The sequence below is a fragment of the Electrona antarctica genome (assembly GCF_951216825.1).
Source record: "Electrona antarctica genome assembly, chromosome: 15".
NCBI lineage: Eukaryota > Metazoa > Chordata > Actinopteri > Myctophiformes > Myctophidae > Electrona > Electrona antarctica.
Window position 1 is genome coordinate 46,390,174 of NC_136796.1, and position 23,904 is coordinate 46,414,077.

Here is a 23,904-nt window from a genome sequence, read left to right on the forward strand (position 1 = left end):
GCTCGTAGCGCGCCACTCGGTGGCAGATGTTCATTTCCGGGCCTGTTGAGAACTGTGGTTTTCGCCGGCTGCCGGGCACGGCTGCACTAATAACTTTGGGGCGGCGGGCCCGTCTAGAGTTTAAATGGACTGCAGGTATCGGTCAAAAAGGGAGACATCGAAGAGGAAGGACGGGTGGGGAAGGAAGGATCAACACATGGAATGTCAGAACAGGTCAGCTCCATATATGGAGATCTAAGGGTTTGAGGTTAGATGTAGAGTTGCTGGCCAATATTGATGACATCAGGGATCTCCATATATGGGAGTGATATTGGATCTCCATCCCTGATGATGTCATGTGATGTCGCGTGCTCCAGAGTGTAGAGTAGGAGAGTAGCGACAAGCTTTGATCTCGCCGCAAAGCGGGCGCCCATGGGCTATAGTTCCAAACATTGCTCCTATTGGCTGGAACTATCCCATTGAGATAGAATGAGCACGTCCGCATTCCATTGTTACAATGGGAGTCAACGCTAGTGTCGCCACTCTCTTACTAGATTACTCTGGCGTGCTCCATCATCCCTGATGATGATGTCACGTGCTCTCTCGCCCCGACCAACCAACACACACACACATACACTGACGGGAAATGCCGATTCCATAGTCAACAACAACAAAAGGCCAGAGACCGACAGGAGAGCCGACCGCACAGGTACACTAGCCTCGGACACCCAGACGTTTTTATTTCCAGGGAGAGAAAAAAAAGTCTGGGACCGAGTCCACTTCAATTTGGCATAGAGTAGCGCAAACGTCGATCACTCTCTGCTGATTTCTGATCGTCTGCACCTTTGTTAAATTGATGCACACACACACACACACACTCCTCCACACTAAGTTGTAGCTGTGTCTTTGTCGCTGCCTGTATTAGGAAGTCAGCGCTAAGCGCCATGGTGTAGTGTTGTTGTGTAGCTTCCTGTGTGAACACACAAGTGTTGTGTGTTGAGTTGTAGCTGTATCTTTGTCGCTGCCTGTGTGAACGCCTGGTGTTGTGTGTTGCGCCGGTGCGTAGCTGCCTGTGTGAACACACAGTGTTGTGTGTTGAGTCGTAGCTGTATCTTCGTCGCTGCCTGTGTGAACGCCTGGTGTTGTATGGAGTCAGAATAGTCTCAAAAGTCTCACAGTAAATATTACAGATTTGTAACTCACAAGTTCAGATTTGCAACTCACGTGAGTGAACTCACAGGTTCAAATTTGTGTTTTGTATCCACAAGTTCAGATTTGTGTTTTGTATCTGTATTTCGCATCTGTGTTTTGTATCCGTGTTTCGCATCTGTGTTTTGTATTTGTGTTTTGTATTTGTGTTTTGTATTTGTGTTTTGTATTTGTGTTTTGTATTTGTGTTTTGTATCCGTGTTTCACATCTGTGTTTTGTATTTGCGTTTTGTATCTGTAATTTGCATCTGTGTTTTGTATCCGTGTTTCGCATCTGTGTTTGAAACACAAATACAAAACACAGATGTGAAACACGGATACAAAACACAGATGCAAATTACAGATACAAAACACAAATACAAAACACAAATACAAAACACAAATACAAAACACAGACGCGAAACACGGATACAAAACACAAATCTGAACTTGTGGATACAAAAGACAAATGTGAACCTGTGAGTTCACTCACGTGAGTTGCAAATCTGAGCTTGTGAGTTACAAATCTGTGAGACCTTTGAGACTACTTTTGAGACTCTTCTGACGTTGGGCGTTAACGAACGTCATCATTGGCTGAGGGAATCTGTCAATCATTCTGATTGACAGATTCCTCGGCCAATCAGATTGGTCCGCCTTCAGCCAATCCTATGGCTCTAACGCCCTGGGGGCACGCTGGTCCATAGCTCTAATGCCCTGGGGGCACGCTGATCCATAGCTCTAATGCCCTATGGCGGTGGGCACGTTGGTCCATAGCTCTAATGCCCTATGGCGGTGGGCACGCTGGTCCATAGCTCTAATGCCCTATGGCGGTGGGCACGTTGGTCCATAGCTCTAATGCCCTATGGCGGTGGGCACGCTGGTCCATAGCTCTAATGCCCTATGGTGGGGGTCACGCTGATCCATAGCTCTAATGCCCTATGGCGGGGGTCACGCTGGTCCATAGCTCTAACGTCCTATGGCGGGGGGCACGCTGGTCCATAGCTCTAATGCCCTATGGCGGGGGGCACGCTGGTCCATAGCTCTAATGGACCAGCCATAGGGCGTTAGAGCTATGGACCAGCGTGCCCCCCGCCATAGGGCGTTAGGGCTATGGACCAGCGTGCGCCCCGCCATAGGGTGTTAGAGCTATGGACCAGCGTGCCCCCCGCCATAGGGCATTAGAGCTATGGACCAGCGTGCCCCCCGCCATAGGACGTTAGAGCTATGGACCAGCGTGCCCCCCGCCATAGGGCATTAGAGCTATGGAACAGCGTGCCCCCTGCCATAGGGCATTAGAGCTATGGACCAGCATGCCCCCCACCATAGGGCATTAGAGCTATGGACCAGCGTGCCTCCCATAGGGCGTTAGAGCTATGGACCAGTGTGCCCACCGCCATAGGGCATTAGAGCTATGGATCAGCGTGCCCCCAGGGCATTAGAGCTATGGAACAGCGTGCCCCCAGGGCGTTAGAGCCATAGGATTGGCTGAAGGCGGACCGATCTGATTGGCCAAGGAATCTGTCAATCAGAATGATTGACAGATTCCCTCAGCCAATGATGAATGTTGACGCCCAACGTCAGAAGAGTCTCAAAAGTAGTCTCAAAGGTCTCACAGATTTTAACTCACAAGCTCAGATTTGCAACTCACAGGTTCACATTTGTCTTTTGTATCCACAAGTTCAGATTTGTGTTTTGTATCCGTGTTTCGCGTCTGTGTTTTGTATTTGTGTTTTGTATTTGTGTTTTGTATCTGTAATTTGCATCTGTGTTTTGTATCCGTGTTTCACATCTGTGTTTTGTATTTGTGTTTCAAACACAGATGCGAAACACGGATACAAAATACAGATGTGAATTACAGATACAAAACACAAATACAAAACACAAATACAAAACACAAATACAAAACACAGATGCAAAACACAGATGTGAAACACGGATACAAAACACAGATGTGAATTACAGATACAAAACACAAATACAAAACACAAATACAAAACACAGATGCAAAACACAGATGCGAAACACGGATACAAAATACAGATGCGAAATACAGATACAAAACACAAATCTGAACTTGTGGATACAAAACACAAATGTGAACCTGTGAGTTCACTCACGTGAGTTGCAAATCTGAACTTGTGAGTTACAAATCTGTAATATTTACTGTGAGACTTTTGAGACTATTCTGACTCCATAGTGTTGCGCCGGTGTGTAGCTGCCGCTGTGTGAACATGAACACACAGTGTTGTGTGTTGAGTCGTAGCTGTATCTTCGTCGCTGCCTGTGTGAACGCCTGGTGTTGTGTGTTGCGCCGGTGTGTAGCTGCCTGTGTGAACTAGGCATGCCACGGTATGAGATTTTACAGTACGGTACGGTGCCGGTATTGAAAACCTATACCTCGGTATTCCACGGTATTTATATTAAAAAAATTAAAAAAGATTGCCCCCCCCCCCCCACCTATGTCTAGTGACTACCCCCACCTCCTTATAAGCCCTTTTTTGTTCCCCAACCTGTAGGCCTACATATCTTATTTTTTTATTTTTACGTTTTATGATAATTTGAATTTTGTTATTTGTCATGTGACTTGTCATGATTATGAATTGGTTACCCAGGACCGAATGGAAACAAGACTGCAAGGACTTTTTTCAGTGATCCCTTTGGACATGTGTTTGACTGTACCCTATACTGATTACATTTCTGCCAATAAAGTATTCAATCAATGAATCAATAGCTATTCCCCACTGTATTTCACTGTACTATGGCTCCCCCTAATGGCCGTTTTGTACCCTGCACGCTGGAGCAATCTGCTCCAGGTAGTGCAATCTGCGCATGCTCACAACTGCGTTCCTCTGTGTTGACAGTTCACACTTTTAGTTTAGTTCATGTGGAAATATGGAATATACAATTGGATCTGGGTGTCTTTCAGCAACACTAACTCAAAGGTAGGAAGCAACATTTCAATCTACTGCAGCTGTGTGGTGAAAATAAATGTTTTGCCTTAGTCTGGGAGTGGAGTTGCACTGCATGCGCGCAGCATGCGCCGCCCACCAACGCTGTATTAAAATACCGTAAGCTCGGAAATCTCACGGTATCAACACCGTGGCTGTTCCTGTCGCGGTATTACCGCAATTCGGTAAACCATGCCTAGTGTGAACACAGTGTTGTGTGCTGTTGTGTAGCTGCCTGTGTGAACACAGTGTTGTGTGTTGAGTTGTAGCTTCCTGTGTGAACTCCTAGTGTGTGTGTGTGATCATTCCAGAAGGCGTGGAGCGGGGCGAGGGACGCAGGCGAGCGCTGGCCTCGCTGGACGAGGACGACCCAAACATCCTGCTGGCCATCCAGCTGTCCCTGCAGGAGTCCCGGCGGGACAGGGAGACGGACGGAGACGGGGACGGGTAGGCCTGGCTCCGTTTTTTACATCCATTATTACAATTACACAAAGGACTTTCACACTAGGAAGGGTATGTTCAAGATTTGTGGAGATTAGCAAAACTACACACTGCGCAAAAAAGCATGGAATACGGATAGGTATATTACAGGAAACTCCCGTTAAACTTTCCAACAAGGCCCAGGCGGTGGCGTAACCGTCTTGGCACCCGACTGGTAATCCAGTCGCAGTGTGCCGCGGGTTCGACTCCCGAGCCCGACACGGCCTTTACTGCATGTCTTCCCCCATCTCTCTCCCGTTTCCTGTCAGCCTACTGTCTGTCCCTTCAAAAAAAAACAATAAAAGGCGTAAGCCGCAAAAAAATATCTTAAAAAAAAAAAAAAAAAAAAACTTTCCAACAAACTCCGGTAAACTCCCGAATTGTACCATCACACCTGTATATTACTGTATATGCCTGCTATACTTGAGGTTTACGGGCAAATCTACTGCCCATAATTGCCCGTTAACTCTTTTCACACAGTGCTATACATTCTTGTAATCTTCTCCAGGACATGGGGAATCCAAAAATCAATGTTTGCATTTGCACAGACACCTGCACGGCCGCCATATTGGACTTTCAAAATGGCCGCCATACAATGACAATTTTGTGCTATCTTGGCTTCTAAACGACACAGAAATTTAATAAAATAATATGCAAATCCCATGTTTTATGGGTCAAGGAATCCAACAGGGACCTAAAGGATTGTGCACAGGGACTTGCATCGGCGCCACCTAGGGGATGGCCAGTGAAATGCAGTTTTACTATGTTCAAATATATACTTTAGTTTTAAAAAAGGTTAAAATTAAATGCGATAAGTGATGATACAAAGAAATGAGCAGACACAAAATTAGCACTGAACACTATAAAGATTAAGCTGATAAATAGACCACACTCTATAGCAATGATTACTGTCACAATATAGAGCTATTTAACACTGTTACTGAACACACACTCTATAGCAATGATTACTGTCACAATATAGAGCTATTTAACACTGTTACTGAACACACACTCTATAGCAATGATTACTGTCACAATATAGAGCTATTTAACACTGTTACTGAACACACACTCTATAGCAATGATTACTGTCACAATATAGAGCTATTTAACACTGTTACTGAACACACACTATAGCAATGATTACTGTCACAATATAGAGCTATTTAACACTGTTACTGAACACACACTCTATAGCAATGATTACTGTCACAACATAGAGCTACACTGTTACTGAACACACTATAGCAATGATTACTGTCACAATATAGAGCTATTTAACACTGTTACTGAACACACTCTATAGCAATGATTACTGTCACAATATAGAGCTATTTAACAGTTACTGAACACATACTTTAGCAATGGTTACTGTCACAATATAGAGCTATTTAACACTGTTACTGAACACACACTCTAGCAATGATTACTGTCGCAATATAGAGCTATTTAACACTGTTACTGAACACACACCCTATAGCAATGATTACTATCAGAATATAGTGATTTAACCTTTAAACAAAAATCTTTTTGTTGAAACCAAAACACATCACTTACGCTACGTTTAAACGTTGTCACCAGCCCCAGAGACGGGAGGCCGGAGCCTGAGAGAGCGACCGACAGATCGGCGGACCTGGTGGGCGGCGTCGCTGGAGACCCCTCCTCCTCCCCCTCCCCCGGTGCCTCGGAGCCCAGGCGCCCCTCCTCCTCCTCCTCCTCCCCCTCCCTGGAGCCCCCCCGGCCCCCGGCCCGGACGGACTCGGCCCCCCCGCCGCCGCCTCCTCCCCCTCCCCCCTGCCTCACGGCGGAGCTGCTGAAGCTGGGCGACAGCCTGATGAGGCTGGGCGACATCACCACGCCCTACGACCCCCCCGAGGACCACCACCACCACCCTGGACTACGCTACGACCCCCCGGACCACCCTGGACGGTATATATATACGCACGTTTTGATTTTTTTGTTTTAGTCGTATAGTCTCTTGAGTGGTTTTCATTTAGTTTTAGTCACATTTTAGTCACCCGGAATGTTTTAGTGTTTAGTCTAGTTTCAGTCGACTAAATGTCATGAGATTTTAGTCGACTAAATCTACAGTTGATTTAGTCGACTGAAATGTATTTTGGCGGGCCTTGATACCGTCGTAATGACAACTCACAACGCGTCGCAGCGTGACGCGTTGTGAGCTTGTAGATCGGCTATTTTCAGCATGCAAGTGCAAGTGTAAAATGACTTATACTGAATCTCTTGTCCACTAGTCCCTTCCTAACAACACAGTTTTTATTTGTTGACGAAATTGTCAGTATATTTAGTCTTAGTTTTAGTCATCATAGCTTAGTTTTCATTTAGTTTCCATTTAGTTTTCGTCTGTGGAAAAAAAGGTAGTCGACGAACATTTTTCAACTTAGTTTTAGTCGACGAAATCAACACTGACGTCTTGGCACAGTTTCCAGCAGTGGTTCCCACATTTTTTCATGTCAAGGAACTCCCAAATTGACACTAATTGAATTAACTAGCTTGTACTGGTAACTTTGACTGCACAATAGCCTCCCTTTTAACCTCCTTGTATAGGCCTATATTTATTAACCCACAATCGAATGTTATTCTATTTAATTCACTTCAATGGGACAGTAGTGTTTTCATATAGGCCTACATTTACCTTGCCGACATCACTTTGCCTCTGACATTTTATTTAATAATATTTGGACTGCTGGGCACTCTTTTTTTTTTTTTTATATTCCCAAAAAAGGACACAGTGTCTGATGCAGCCAATTAGGCCACACACAGGCTTCTGTGTGCGGCCTAGAAATGGCAGGTCAACTATTTCTGTTATTTTGTTGGAGAATTATATATATAATTATATTAATTAGAACACCCTGGACAACGCTCCAAAGAGTCCACACATCCCAGACACTTCTCCCTTCTCTAAAACACCCTGGACAACGCTCCACAGAGTCCACACATCCCAGACACTTCTCCTTTCTCTAAAACACCCTGGACAACGCTCCACACGTCCCAGACTCTTCTCCCTTCACTAAAACACCCTGGACAACGCTCCACACGTCCCAGACTCTTCTCCCTTCACTAAAACACCCTGGACAATGCTCCACACATCCCAGACTCTTCTCCCTTCTCTAAAACACCCTGGACAACGCTCCACACGTCCCAGACACATCTCCCTTCTCTAAAACACCCTGGCCAACGCTCCACACGTCCCAGACTCTTCTCCCTTCTCTAAAACACCCTGGACAACGCTCCACACATCCCAGACACTTCTCCCTCCTGGCTCCAAAACTATGGGATGAACTTTTACAATCAGAACTGCAGACTCACTCCCAATCTTCCGCTGGACTCTCAAAACCCACCTCTTCAGACTCCATCTTAGCCCGTAGCACTTGCCCTGGCCTCGACGACCTTACATGCGTATGCAAAGGCTCAACTTACATGTATGTCATTTAGATAGCGTTTTATGCAGACATAGATTTCGAAAACACAGGACTTTGATGTTAGGTCCATAAGTGCCTAGGGACTCTGCAAGGCAGGGGCGTCCTACTCCCTGAGCCAGGCTTGCACTTGACCGCATACCTAAGGATCGAAGACTTGAGCACTGTGATGTCGAGACAGCTGGACAGACACTTCACAGGGGTTGTCAAGTGGGGTCCTACTTTCACCAACGTTTTGCTGATTTAACCCCACGACGTCTCCAGTAGGCTCAGCAGTGCATTCTGGCGTCCCAGAAGCACCCCCCTCTGCATCTGCCCAGCCTGCTTATTTGGGAGACCAGCTAGGGTCTTTCCTTTTCAGCCAGAGCCACTGGCTACTCCACTCTGCCAGTCTGGATAGCTCCTTGATGGCCCGACGTAGGACTTGTCCGCTGATGCCAAGGTCCTTCATCAGCCTCACAGTTGATGTTGCCACAAAACCCCGACATCCAACTTCTGCTGGACAGACCTTTGCTCTCCAGCCCCGCTGTTCTGCCTCTGCTGCAAGATCTGAATATCGCAGTTTCTTTCTTTCAAAGGCTTCCTGAACTGCATCCTCCCAAGGGACTGTAAGCTCCACAAAGTACACTCTGCGCTGTGAGTTGGACCACAGGACTAGGTCAGGCCTCAAGTTGGTGATGACGATCTCTGGTGGAACTGTGAGTCGTTGGCCCACGTCCACCAGCATCTGCCAGTCTCTGGCTGCCTCCAGTTCACCTAACCTGGGCCTTGGTGGGAACTTCCGCTGTCCTTGTTGCCCTTCTCGAACAAACGCGATTGGGTTGGCTGAGTTGGTTACTCTGGGCGGCAAGGCATTGATGGTGGTTCTCCTGCTTTCCAGAGTTGCTGCCAAGCCTTTGAGTACTTGGTTGTGCCTCCAGGTGTATCGTCCTTGGGAGAGGCTCACTTTGCACCCAACGAGGATGTGTCTTAGTGTAGCTCGTGTTGAACACAGGGGGCATGATGGATCTTCGCCCAGCCATTGGTTGAGATTTGTAGGGGTAGGGAGGACATCATAGGTGGATCGAATAAGGAAACTTATCCTGCTTGTCTCCATCTCCCACATGTCCTTCCAGCTGATGTTTCGCTTTTCCACACTCTCCCATCTCATCCACTGGCCCTGTTTTACTTGCGACACAGCCTTGGTACACCTGCTTGCTTCCTCCTGTCGGCGGACTTCGGCCACAACCATTTTACGCCGCTCCCGGGAGGCTGCTTTGCTCCAGCAGGGTCGCTTTTCACCCAACCCCAAGCCACTTCTTCCATGTTGAACTTGGCCCACGATGTCACTGTGGTGGAGAGCAGATTTTGCCTGCTCTACCGCGTTCTTAACAGTCCACTTCCTTCCTGTTGCCAGGGTTGGGGCAGTAGCTCGGATTACGGTGTCCTTTGATTCTGTCAGGGTCATCTCTAATCTCACTTTCGTGCATTTGAACTCCTCAGTGAGGCTAGAGAGGGGCAGCTGGAGTAGCCCCTGGCCATACAGGGCCACACTACTTAGGCATCGAGGGGCCCCTAACCACTTTCTCAGATGAGAGCTAATCATCCTCTCCATCTTCTCAACTCTTGTGAGTGTGATGTCATACATGGTTAGTGGCCACATAAGGCGGGGTAGTAGGCCGAATTGCAGGCACCAGATTTTCAGCTTGCCAGGCAGCATGGATTTGTCAATGGTCTCCAGGCCTTTGATGAGTTCTTGCCTGAGTTCGTGTGCCTGATCAGAGTCTTTAAGCTTTGAGTCGTACCATCTTCCGAGACTTTTGATTGGCTTTTCAGTGACCGTTGGGATAGGTTCTTCATCGATGAAGAACCTTTGTTCCATCAGTTTGCCTTTAACTATGGAGATGCTCCTTGATTTGGATGGCTTGAATTTCATTCTGGCCCCGGTGATGTTCTGTTGGAGCTTTCCTAGGAGGCGCCTGGTACAAGGTACTGTGTTTGTCATGGTTGTCATGTCATCCATATAGGCCCTGATGGGTGGTAGCCGGATTCCAGAGGTTAGCCGCTCACCGCCCACCACCCACTTGGAGGCTCTTATGATGACTTCCATCGCCATGGTGAATGCCAATGGGGAAATGGTACATCCTGCCATTATGCCAATCTCCATGCGATGCCATGTGGTGGTAAAGTCTGGCGTGGTGAAACAGAGCTGAAGGTCTTGAAAATAGGACTTGACCAGGTGCTTGATGGTCTCGGGTATCCTAAAGAAGTCAAAGGATGCCCAGATGAAACTGTGGGGGACTGATCCGAACGCATTAGCGAGGTCAAGAAAAACAACATGGAGATCCCTCTTCTCCTTCTTAGCAGACTGAATTTGGTGCCAGATCATGCTGGTGTGTTCAAGGCATCCAGAGAACCCTGGGATGCCTGCTTTTTGGACTGATGTATCCACAAGGTTGTTTCTCTCCAGATAGCTGGACATCCTCTGAGCTATGACACTGAAGAAAATCTTACCTTCTACATTAAGCAGACTGATGGGTCGGAATTGGCTGATATCCGTGGATTCCTTCTCTTTTGGAATCAGGACTCCTACTGCCCTGCGCCATGCTTTAGGTATAATTCCCTTCTCCCAGGCTACTCTCATTAGTCTCCACAAGAAACGAAGAACATCTGGAGCATTCTTGTAGACTCAGTACGGAACTCCATTTGGCCCTGGGGCTGATGAAGCTCTCGCCCGCTTCACTGCGTGTTCCGCCTCCCTCCACTTGGGAGGATTAATGTCCATTTGATGTTCAGGTTCCTCAATTGGTGGAATGTCAGATGGAATAGCTATCTGTTCGTGCCGCTTGTCATCCGCATACATCGTTTCCAGATATGTTTCCAGCTCCTGCCTTGATGTTTTTAGGTTTCCTCCCTTCTCTTTGGTGAATAGTGTTTTCACGAACTTGAAGGGGTCCTTGAAGAAGCGTGATCTTGCATGTTCTCTCTTTTTCCGTGACTTTCGCAAGTTCTCTGCTCGTCTCAGACTTGTTAGCCGGCTTCTGAGGTTTCCCTGGAGGATGTTGATGCCCTCCTTCTCAACATCAGAAGCCTTCCTCCACAGCTTCTTGAGTTGCCTTCTCTCCCGGATGAGCCGATCGATCTCCTGTTGTCGCCTGGACTTGCTCTCTAATGCTGGTAGTTTTGCCTGCTTGCTCCTTACTTCATACCGTTCTGCTCCGTATGAGTAGATGATGTCTCCCATCTTGTCAAGCTTTCTTTCAACTGTGCCGCTCATGCTTTGTAGGACACTGGTCAGGTCCCTGTTTATTGTCTCCCATTGTGTACTCTATAGTGTACTCATAGTTGCATTGTACAGATATTCTACTGTTAGCCGGATGTTACTGTAGGTTCACGGACGGCCGGACGGACGGACGTCACATTTATTAACGTTGGAACGAAATTAAGGAAGGATCAGCTGTTTGCGATCACTTTATAAATGCCGTGGCGACGTGGGTGTACTACGAAACCTACACTCGAATTTGGGGCAGATTTTACACGCGATTGATAAATGAGGGCCAGAGAGAGGAGAGAGAGACCTATTGGGAAAGACAGACAGACAGACAGACACTTTATTAATCCCGAAGCTAATCCCGATGGCTTCCTTATGACTATTATTTTCATGTATTTGATGTATATTACCATGTGTTGTTACCGGCCACTGGATTAAGAGCGTCTGCTTAAAATGCCTATAAATGTACATTTTGTAATCGTGACAGGCCTGCCGGACGGCCCTGCCTGCACCCAGCCTATGACCAGGGACCCTACAGCGTGGAGCCGGACCCCAGCCCGGGCCTGGCCCTGGGCCCTGACCTAGACCTAGACCTAGACCTAGACCTGGGCCCGGGCCCGGACCCCAGCCTACACCCGGGCCCCGCAGCGCTGACAGGCCAGCGATCTCTGGACCGCACGGAGGCCGTCGGCTGCGACAGCCCCGAGCAGACTCGCCGCCGCTCGACCTCTTGTTTAGTCCGAGGAGGGGTGGAACCGTGTGCCGCCGGCGGCGCCCACCACCACCACACACTGGAAAGCGCCACGGACTCGAATCCCACCCTCGCGGGCTCGTACGCCGAGGACCGCCCCCCGGCCGGCGCCTACCACCACCACCGCCAACCCGCCGGCTCTCGTGACGCCACGCCGCGACACACTCCTCCTCCTCACGCCCCCTCCTCCCCGGCCCTCCTCCTCCTCCCCCCCCGCCCGCCTCCCACCCAGCTGTGTCTCCCGTCCCCTCCCGACCCTCGGGAGCAGGAGCTGGAGGAGGAGGAGGAGGTGCTGGTGTCTCCGGTGATCCCCCCGGGCGGAGCCTTCACTCCCAGCGACCCCCAGAGCCTGGAGCCTAGCGCCCAGCTGCTGGACAACATCATGGCCTGGTTCAGCCAGAACATCAACGCCCAGAACAGCCCCGACAGCCTGGCGCTGGTCCACGACATCGGTGACCCCAACCAGAGCCTGTCCCTGGTCCACGACATCGGTGACCCCCACCAGAACATCCCCCGGAGCCTGGCGCTGCTCCCAGAGCCGCCCAGCGCCGCACAGAGCCACCGATCGTCATCCCCGGACGCGACCGACGCTGCGCTCCCCGCAGGCCTGGGCGCGGTCCCCGGGGAGGAGGAGGAGGGCCCCCCCGTCGGAGCCCAACCCAGTACCCTGGAGGCTCCTCCTCCTCCACCGCTGCTGCTGGAACGCGAGGAGGAGGAGGAGGAGGAAGAGGAGGAGCTAGAGGAGGAGCTAGAGGAGCTGGAGCGCTGCGCGGACGCGGTCGTCTGGACGACCACGCCCCTCCTGCTCCTCCCACGGGCGCCTCCCCCCGCGGCCACCGCGCTCCCACTCGCACGCTGCCAGGGAGACGCACACGCCTCCGACACACGCCACCACCGCCACCACCACGCCCCCCAGCTGGACCTGGACCAATCACCAGAGGAGGAGGAGGAGGAGGAGGAGGAGGAGTGGGTGGAGCAAGTACATTTGGTGTGATATCGCAAGTCAACAGGAGGGAGAGAGAGAGATAGAGAGGGAGAGAGAGAGGGGGGGAGAGAGAGAGAAAGAAGGAGAGAGAGAGCGGGGATGGAGCGGAGCAAATTAAAGAATGAAGTGGGTATATTTGTGGGCAGACTGAGGTTGGGAGTGAGACCCCTGGCGACCCGACTACGGATAAGCGGTTGAAGATGGGTTAGTGAGAGGTGAAACAGACTGGGGAGGTTGCCAGGTTGGGAGTGAGAGGTGAAAACAGAATGTGAGGTTGCCAAGGTTGGGAGTGAGAGGTGAAACATCAAAGAGTACATTTCGGTTAAGATGATGTCATTGAGCGGTGTACTGAAGAGGGAAAAAAAGCGCTTTGACAATTACAAAAAAACTAAAGAGTTGTCAAAACTGAGAGAGAGCATCAATGGAAAACTACTGCTACCACACCTGCATATTTAACACTACGATTACCACTACGTTTTATTTGATATTATGATTTATTCTGTTTTTTTTTTGTTTGTTTTTTGTTTTTTCACTGGCCTCCTGTGGTTTGGGGTGTTGGACCACTGAGGGGGAGACATTTTGGTGTAGGACCGCTGAGGGGAGACATTTTGGTGTGGGACCGCTGAGGGGAGACATTTTGGTGTGAGACCACTGAGGGGAGACATTTTGGTGTGGGACCACTGAGGGGGAGACATTTTGGTGTGGGACCGCTGAGGGGAGACATTTTGGTGTGGGACCACTGAGGGGGAGACATTTTGGTGTGGGACCGCTGAGGGGAGACATTTTGGTGTGGGACCGCTGAGGGGGAGACATTTTGGTGTGGGACCGCTGAGGGGAGACATTTTGGTGTTGGACCACTGAGGGGGAGACATTTTGGTGTGGGACCGCTGAGGGGGAGACATTTTGGTGTTGGACCGCTGAGGGGGAGACATTTTGGTGTTGGACCGCACCTTGTTGACCGCGACACGTGGCTTCTCACACGGTGACACAGTGAAAGGTCTCATAACCCATTTAGACCTGAGGACGATTCTACAAATGCCTTCTAAATCCTGATAGTTTTCTGAAAAACCCTAATACCCTATGTTTCTATGTCCGTGGTTTTCAAGGTTTTTCATGTCAAGGACCCCAAAAATGATATGAATTTGGCCACCGACCCCCATCTGAAAATATGTTGTTCCAGGGACCCCCTGGAAGCAAAGATTTGAGTTAAAAACGTTCGCTCTGACAAATAGCAGATCTACAAGCTCATAGCGCGGTACTCTGTACCACGCTATGAGCTTGTAGATCTGCTATTGTTCAATAGCTAAAGCATAACATAATGCTTAAAACACCAAAAGGGGTTCCCGTTCAGAACACTAATTGTGCTAAGGACGTGTATACACGTCTTTTCTAATCAATCTTTTTAATGATATCAAACAAATTTAAATAAGAACGGAAGATTATGCCTCCCGGTGTTGTGGGGGGGGGGGGGGGGGGGGGGGGGGCTTTTCAGAGTAAAATCTGCCTCATCTGCGTGGCACTCTAGCGCCTTTTATTATGACAAAGAAGTGTTAAGTGGCCAAAGTATGAGCCCGCCCTGGAGGGCGTGTGTGTGGGTGTTTGTGTCCAATCACAGCGGCTCATGGCGTGTCATGTGATGTGAGCTGGCCTATCGTTGGGGAGCTGTATAAAGGGAGTGTTCTGTCCACTCTACGACTATCCAGAGCCATGGAGTATACAGACCGACCGTCGGCCCTAACTTAACGCAGTTTCAGAATGACGCCGATTTGTCGTTAAATATGTCGCCTCCCTTTCCGAGGTAAAGGTTGGCACGTTGGGAGGAGTGTGTGGACGGAGGGCCGCTTTGTAGACATTAACGACCAACCACCAGAACAGCTGACGGCGGCCGAGTCCGACTAGCAACCATTTTGACGGAGAAAACCCAAGACCTTATTTAAACGCCTATAGTTCAGCCTGATTGGCTGCTAGAATGATGGACTCCCCTCAGTCCACCAATGGCTGCTGGAAAAAGTGGACCTTCCGTTTCCTGGCCCAGTCAGCTGTAGCCTGGCCTGGCCTGCCAGACAGACTATTATCACTGCGTATAGATATTAGCCTGGAATCTCTCCCCTGCAGGTGATACACCTCCCCATATTTGCATACTGGTTCCTGATTGGTGGCAGGGGTATCCAATCACAACCTATATAGCGGGGAGGCCAGACTATAATCTCACCTAGTATTCTTTACTACTATCAAAAACAAAAAAAACAATCTCTCTCTCTCTCTCTCTCTCTCTCAAGGTTTTTCATTTATTTATTTCATAGTTTACATTATATTTATATTCTGATTTAAATCGTTGTTGCTTTGCCAGTTATTTGGGGGCCCCCACTCGCAGTACCCTCGCGGCCCACCAGTGGGCGCCACCCCTCCCCTCCCCGGCCCCCACAGGTTGAGAACCACTGTTGTTGAACACAATGTTGTCCTTCAGGTTCGTTTTTACACTTCCTTAGTGTTCCTTAATGAATTCCTTCAAAGGGGATGATTTGGACCATTCGTTACCATTAAGGGGTCAATTCGACGGAAGGAACATTCTAGATGTTAACATAATTCAGGATGGCTTTTTGTTGTGCCAAGTATGTTTTGACACTAATACTTTTATTTTTTATTTTTAATGGACTTTCTTTATACCATGTTTTATATATATATATATATATCATATCTATTCCACTACTGAAGAGAGTGTGTTTTTGATCGATAGCGGATTGATGATAACTTTGGTTTTCACTGACGGTTGATATCACTTATTTTGTCTTTCTTTTCTTTTTAGGTCAGTGTGCCTTTATTTTGTATTTCTTTAAATAGTTTTCATCTATTGCTGAGTATATTTATTATTAATTGTGTTATGTTTTTGTACCAAAACTCAAAGTTTCTTGGAGGTTCTGTTCTAGTAACGATGAACGAGGAACAGCTGAATACTAGCCCACTTTGGTGTGACTGTTACCAACACCCCCCCCCCCACACCGCATGCACGCACACACACACACACGCACACGCGCGCGCACACACGATTATTTGCTATAACTCCGTTCGATGAAACTGACTGATCGAAAGACAGCTCTATCTCTAAAATGTTGGAACGAGTAGCTAATTGATGATTAGCTAAATTAACGTTACCACTTCATGAACGGCCGTTATAACAGCGGAGACAAGATTCTACAAAATGTCTTCTGAATCCTGACAGTTTTCAGAAACTCAAACCTTTTATTTTATTTTTTCATGTCAAGGATGACCGCAGAAGTATCTGCATTTGACCCCCCCCCCATCTTGACCGCCATCTGAAAACATGTTGTTCCAGAGCCTGGGGCGTCTATACTCTGCATCTCCATAGACATAGAAAGGTATAGACGCCTCCTTCGGCTCTGGGGCGGCAGGGACGTGCACACATAGACATCAAAAGGGGCTTCTTCAGCCCCTGCTCTTTTACCCCGTCTGTAAAACAACTGCCCTCTCCGGACCACGAATGCAGCGTTTACTAAATGGTAAAAAAAAAAAAATGCAAATGCCCCTCCTCTCCTTTCCATGGCATGCCGGAAGGCAGCATTCAGGAGAATTGCTTTGTTTCCCAAAGTCTCCTGAACTTGAACGCAGTATTTTGCATTGAACAAATCTTTTTAGAGATCCATGTCGTTACATCACATCTCCACTAGCTAAAGAGTGCTGGGTTGCGCCCACGAAAATAGCTGATCTACAAGTGCCGCGTTGAGAGCTTGTAGATCTGCTATTTTCGCTATTTTTACGGGATTTCAGCCCCACTCTCTGCACGTACCTGTCCATAGACATAGAAAGGTAGACGCCTCCTTCGGCTCTGGGGCGTCTTATCCTTAGAGTATATATATGAATAGAGACGGCACCCGATTTCTCCTCCCATCCACTTGCATTACGTTGCTCAAAAGCGCACGAGGCGATTTCACTCCTCCTTCCGGGTAGGAACAGAGTGCATTCTGGGATGGATTGGGCCCAAACACATGGACGCGCTGGGCCGGTGACTATCGTTGCACGCGTTCACGTATGAAACATAGCGTTCGCGTGTCATCATGAACGCGCGCAATGACAGTCGACGGACCAGAATTGGCCACTATGTCCATTTCGCCTCAGGGTTTCCTCCGGGTGCCGTCTCTATTAATATATACTCTTAAGGTCTTATCTGCATCTCTCGGGGGAAGGCAGCGTCCGCGTGCGTCACAGAGCGGACGGTCGTTCGCTACAGCTGTCGATGTCCCTCCCATCGTACTCCCCTCGTTTGATGTGCAATCATAAACGGTCATCATTCCCATTTTAATTTAATTTGCACGGTCGGAGGAAGTGAAATGCGTTGCCATGATATGTCACGGACAACTGGGCTCACTTACTTCCTGGACTACATGTTGTCTTGAGCAGTGCACCAACGCTTTATGGGAATTGTAGTCCAGGAAGGAAGTGAGCCCAGTGTCCACATATTACCGGCATAAACAGTGTTCAAAGCGTGGAAGAGAGGAACAGCAGGAGAGCAGGCAGGGTCATGGCCAACTGCCACCTTCAAATAACGAGGAATCGTCCCTTCTGAAACACTCATTAAACCCATGCTGGACACACTCTGAGTTGATCACGTGGAATAGCGTTGTGTTCTTATGTTACGGTGCGTTCTGTGGTGGCACAATTCAATCACCGATGTGTGAATCTTGTAACGTTTTCCTTTTTTGCGACACCCGCGACGACGTTCATTATCTGTTAGAGCACTGTTTGAATACTGACAGGCCCCGTTCCCACCGGTTGGTTCCCAACGGGAACCGGTTCAGTTCTTTGTGGTTCTTAGTCCATGAGCCAGGGCTCCGAAATTGGAACGTTAATCATGAATTGAGTGGAGCAAAACCGTACCTATATTAGATTGTTCTCACCATGACACTTCCCCAATTGAGTACTTACACGAAGACAATGATTTGTTGTATTACAAATTTTACATTTTTAAATATGCAGATGAGGCATTGGGTAGGAAAATTCGCAAAATAATCGAAAATATGACAAAGCTACTACTGTGGAAGGGTTATCATGTATACATTTACTTGTATTGATCCTATAAAACAATCTAATATATAGGTCTAGTTTTTCCTACCAATGTTGGAGCTCTGGCTCATGGACTAAGAACCAAAAAGAACTGAACCGGTTCTAGCTGTCATTTTGTACTCAAACCTTTCTATATATATATATATATATATATATATACTGCTACAGTCCATACACCAATGACCATAAGATTTCAGAAAAGGTAAATTGCACTTTCTCCGTTTAAACTCGATACATTCCCAATCAGTCCATGAGAACAAGAGCGGCGGTGTTTGATGTGTGGTCGATGCTGTCAATGAAAAGTGTCAAGTGCAAAGTTTACTCTCGATGAAAAATAAAAACGAAAAAAAAAAATATTGAAAAGTGTATAGCACTGTAAGCTTGGGAGTGGTTATTTATTGTAAAGCCTGTAATATATATATTTATTACATGGCTTGGTTGAATGCTTGATTCTGATTGGTCAATCGCTTAATTCAGCGGTGAGTTATCTCATGATAATGACCGCTCCGCTGTATAATGACCGCTGCCTAATCAAACCCTCTGAGCACCACCAGCTGCGCGGCTGCGCCCGCTTGATTTACTGCCGTTTCCAACATAACAGCCATGTAAACACACACACTACTGACACACAATGTAATTTACAGCTAAACATTGCTCTTAAAAATGTTTTTGAAAACATTTGAGCGAGAAATAGACGAAGCAGCTGGACCCGAAAATGGATTCTATTTGATCAACTCACTTCCTTGTTTTCCGACAGTGCTTCAGCCCTGCAGCTGGGCAGACGCAGCCAGCGCGAAGTTATGGAATACTTTTTTTGTTGTGTTTTGGATCAATGGATTAATTTATGTTAGTTAGCCATGTAATAAGCGGGATAATATCTGGCTAGGTGGTCATTGTCGGGATATAATTCACCTTCAGGTAGTGTAACCACCTCGGCTTCGCCTCGGTGGTTAAACTCCCTGTCGGTGAATTATCTCCCGACAATGACCACCTAGCCAGATATTATCCCTTACATAATATTTAGTAATCTTATACTGTGTTCCTTCTTTTGAATCAACACACCTGTTCACTGAAAGGATGGTCAGACAAACGGTACAGCTTTTGTGTGTGTGCGTGCGTGCGTGCGCGCGCAAAACATCTCCTTTCTGATTGTGTCTCTTCTCCTCAACCAGGTGAGTTTATATATACTGATCATAATAATAATATTATGTATGAATATTGAATATTAATAGCATCCTATAGCTACTGTACTATTATACATGTTTCTATGGTACGGTATACAGTTGGAGGCCATCGATATTGTCCTTTTCTTTTTGCTGAGTTTTGCGTGATCTGCGCAAAAGGACAGTTAACCCATTTTGGGCGGGAACCCCTTTTGGTGTTTTAAACATTGTTATAATTTAGCTATTGAAAAATAGCAGATCTACAATAGCGCGCCACCGAGTGGCGCGCTACGAGCTTGTAGGTCTGCTATTTTTGAAAAATCGTGAAAATATTTATTTCAGAAAACTGGAGGATTTAGAAGGATTTTTTAAAATGTTGAGGTCAGGCCTAAATGGGTCAAATGATGAGGGACAATATCGGTGGCACCCAACTGTACATCCTAGTACAGCAGCGTCCTGCAACATCCTTTAAGACACAATGTGGTGAAGACACCGGGGCCGCAGACATGAAGAACGTGCATTTTAAACTGCGTACAGAGACTGCTGTTATTATTCATCGCCACCAGGGGGTGCCAAAAGGCCCAGACCGCCACCATATATATTTTATTTTATTTTATATATTTTTTTTTCTTTTTTTAAAAGTCTAAAAAAAAAACTTATTTTTTTTACCATGTTATAAAACACGAAAAACACGTCCTTGGCGCTCCAGGACATCATGAAAAAGAAGTTAAATAAGTCCTTGGCGACCATTGAGTTAAAATGTGTCTCTTGAATAGACTGTAGTCTATTTCATGCCGCCCAAGTCAAGAGGAAACATACCTCCTGTTACTGTACCACAACCACAGCCTTCCACTATGGCAGTGGTTTTCAACACTTTTCATATCGAGGCCCATTATTTGTTCCGCATTTAAGCCATTTAGGCCTGACGTTGAAATTTTAAAAATTTCTTCTACGGACCCAAATGTATACTGTCGAAATCAGTCATTGTGACGGCATCAAGGCCTGCCAAAAATACATTTTAGTCTACTAAATCACCTGTAGATTTAGTCGACAAAGATCGTATGATATTTAGCCGACTAAAACTAGACTAAACTCTAAAACATTCCAGGTGACTAAAATGTGACCACATGTGACCAGTTGATCTGCACTGTCTGTCTGTCTGCAGCCTGTGTGGCTGCGCTGCTCTGTCTGCAGCCTGTGTGGCTGCGCTGCTCTGCACTGTCTGTCTGTCTGCAGCCTGTGTGGCTGCGCTGCTCTGTCTGCAGCCTGTGTGGCTGCGCTGCTCTGTCTGCAGCCTGTGTGGCTGCGTTGCTCTGTCTGCAGCCTGTGTGACTGCGCTGCTCTGCACTGTCTGTCTGTCTGCAGCCTGCGTGGCTGCGCTGCTCTGTCTGCAGCCTGCGTGGCTGCGCTGCTCTGTCTGCAGCCTGCATGGCTGCGCTGCTCTGTCTGCAGCCTGTGTGGCTGCATTGCTCTGTCTGCAGCCTGTGTGGCTGCATTGCATTACAAGTCCACAACATGTCTTGTGTCATTCATCCTTTGCCTACAACGGACAGCTGTACATAATAGGTCGTCAATTCAGTCACCCGACTCCTCGTAATTGTCTGAGGAAGTTCTGTCCAGAGACTTTCTCCTGGATCGGTGGAACCTGGGGAAAGCCCAAAGGGAGAGGCCTGTCCTCGATGGCTATGAGCCGCTGTTTCATGGTGGGAGATCGTATCGTCGTCTTTAAAGGGAGAAAAAGAGTTGACGTCACTGACCTGTGCATCTTGGACTTGAGTCCCAGTCTTAAGACTTTATGCAAGCTGGCAGTTATTCAGTACGGTCTGGATCAGTCCGAGCTCCCACACAACATCAGGTGGGAACTGGTAGCCATGGCAACCAACAAACCAACAAACTCCAGACCAAGGAACAAGAGAAAGAGAAACTGATGCACATAATCAACAATGGGCCCTGGAGCGCTGGCCTATAGCGGCCCCGGTCACATATAGGCTTGGTGTATAGCCTGACAGCATGTTGCGGGTTCGAGTCCCGGCCCCAAAGGGCATTGTTACTGCGTGTCACTATACCTATATCGTACATCATCATACAGCATCTCATTCCGGCCAATCACAATTTGTGTCCTCCCCTTCGACATCAATGTTTGTGTTTACACTCAAAATTAGGGATGCACCGAAAGGGAAATTCTTGGCCGAAACCGAATACCGAATATAGGAAACAGTTGTTCGAAAACCGAATATCCGAATATCCGAATATGATTAATATTATATATCTTTTTTCCTACCATTGCTGTCATGGCCGTACCTTAAAGCTACCTGATTTATGGCAAAAGAAATGGTTATGGCAAAACTTAACTTAAATAATAATCACAATTATGGGTCCATAAAACATTTATTCAGCTCTTTTGAATGCATTAATTGCATACACTATTCTGTGAAAATGCCCAATATTTTCTGTGGCCGAATATTCGGTGCATCACTACTCAAAATTGTCCATTCTTTGTCAACGGCATTTCATGTTTGTGTAGGACAACGTTTGTGCACACACGCCAAAAGCTGGACATAGGAGGGAATAGGGCCCCTCAAAGAAATGACCAATCAGGAGGATTTATTAATAGAAAAAGTCAAGGCCAATATTATCCTCAACACTGTTAACAGTATAACCATCGAACACCAAACGTATGTTTTTTTACCCAATGCAAAACAAAAACATGGACTTGTAGATCTGCTATTTTTGAAAAATCGCAAAAATGTGGTTTCAGAGCAAACGTTTTTAACTCAAATCTTTGCTTCTGGGGGGGTCCCTGGAACTACATATTTTCAGATGGGGGTCGGCGGCCAATTACATATATTTTTGGGATCCTTGACATGAAAATGTTTGAGAACCGCTGACATAGAAACATGGGTTTTTCAAGAAAACTGTCAGGATTTATAGAAGACATTTGTAGAATCGTCCGCAGGTCTAAATGGGTTAATCGGTGCTGCAGGGCAGGGTTTTGCGCAACCGTTCCGGCATTGGAATACTAGCGTAGGCGGGCCCCTGCATTTAGCACGAGGCAGCTGGGGTTTAGGCCTGACGTCGAAATTAAAAAAATGTAATAATATATATTCAAAGATTTGAGGCACATTTTCACCATTTTTCAATAGCTAAAGTATAGCATAATGCTTAGTTAAAACACCAAAAGGGGTTCCCGTCCAGAATGGGTTTAACATTGAGAAGTTCCGCATTTTGGGCACCACATTTTGGTGTGAAGGGGGATCCTACAGGGATGCCATACAGTGTGTCGTATAGGCTCAATATGTCAGTTTGTCACCTCCCCCTTCACATTCAATAGACCCCGTGATCTTTTGTGGCCAAATGTAATTTTCTGGGGTCTAGTAGGACTATAGTAAAACAAATTTAAAAAATCGATATACAATTTTGCAAAAAAAAAAATATATACATATTTAGGACCATCGAATGCCCCCGCCCCACCTGTTAAAAAATAGATAAAAAAGCTAAAACAAAAGAAATCAGCAAATGAAAAAAACAAATTACACTCATCTTTTACTTTCTCTAATAACAACCTAAAACATGAACCATATGGTTGGAAAAAAACTAAAGTTGTCCTTTAAACGCATTTTGTTTTTAAATCGGAGGCCTTTCAGGTGTACTAAAAATAATTTGTTTATATATACCCTGTATACAATATAAGCTGTTTACGACGACCCGATGTGACCCTCCATCAGCGTGTGTGTTCATGAGAATGGGCGGCGGTGGGTCAGCGCTAGAGTAGCCTCGGAAACCCAGACGTTTTTATTTTCCAGGGAGAAAAAAAAAAGTCTGGGTCCGAGTCCACTTCAATTTGGCATAGAGTAGCGCAAACATCACTCCCTCTCTGCTGATTTCTGATCGTCTGCACCTTTGTTAAATTGACACACACAAGCACACATATACACACACACTCCTCTCTCTCTCTGTCGCTCTAATTAATTAGTCTCATGTCTAGCAGCTGCGCATAGTTTCTCCCGGCGGATCCTGCCGGGAGCTGCCTATGCCATAAAAAGCATAGGTGAGTTCCAGGCTAGCGCTAGAGTGGCTGGATGGTAACCGCAAGGTTCCCAGTTCGATCCCTGTGGGCTCCCCCAGAGTTAGTGTCGAAGTGTCCTTGAGCAAGGCACTGAACCCCTAATTGCTCCTGATGTGCTGGTTGGTGGCGGTGCCTTGCATGGTTTCCGCCGCCATCAGTGTATGAATGTGTGTATGAATATGGCTCCCCCATGTCTTGCAAGTATGACCGAACCCTACAAACCCTCCCGTGCACTCAGATCAGCCAACGCAGGGAAGCTGGAAGTACCTTCACTAAAAACGCCGGGACAACACTCCACACGTCCCAAACTCTTCTCCCTTCTGGCTCCCAAACTGTGGAATGCACTTCCTATCACAATCAGAACTGCAGCCTCACTTCCAATCTTCCGCCGTAGTCTGAAAACCCACCTCTTCAGACTCCATCATGGCCCGTAGCACTTGCCCTATAGCCCCTTAGATAAGCACTTTATGTAGACTTAGATAGCATTTTATACAGACTTATAGCATGTTACGTAGACAGCACTAGAATTGCATTTTATAGCATATTATGTATGGTTTATATGCACCTTCTAAAACGGT

The 23,904-nt window shown here is 47.1% G+C and overlaps 1 protein-coding gene across 1 annotated transcript in view; it reads left to right on the forward strand.

Annotated features, from left to right (window-relative positions):
- The window catches only part of LOC306938114 (ankyrin repeat and IBR domain-containing protein 1-like), a gene marked incomplete at its 3' end in the record, with an annotated part of 98,684 nt that overhangs the window by 71,237 nt on the left and 3,543 nt on the right, over nucleotides 1-23,904 (forward strand). Inside the window, 4 exon segments of the mRNA XM_079522129.1 lie at nucleotides 4,427-4,562; nucleotides 6,177-6,524; nucleotides 11,770-13,012; nucleotides 20,426-20,744. Coding sequence (XP_079378255.1) covers nucleotides 4,427-4,562; nucleotides 6,177-6,524; nucleotides 11,770-13,012; nucleotides 20,426-20,744 — 2,046 coding nt within the window.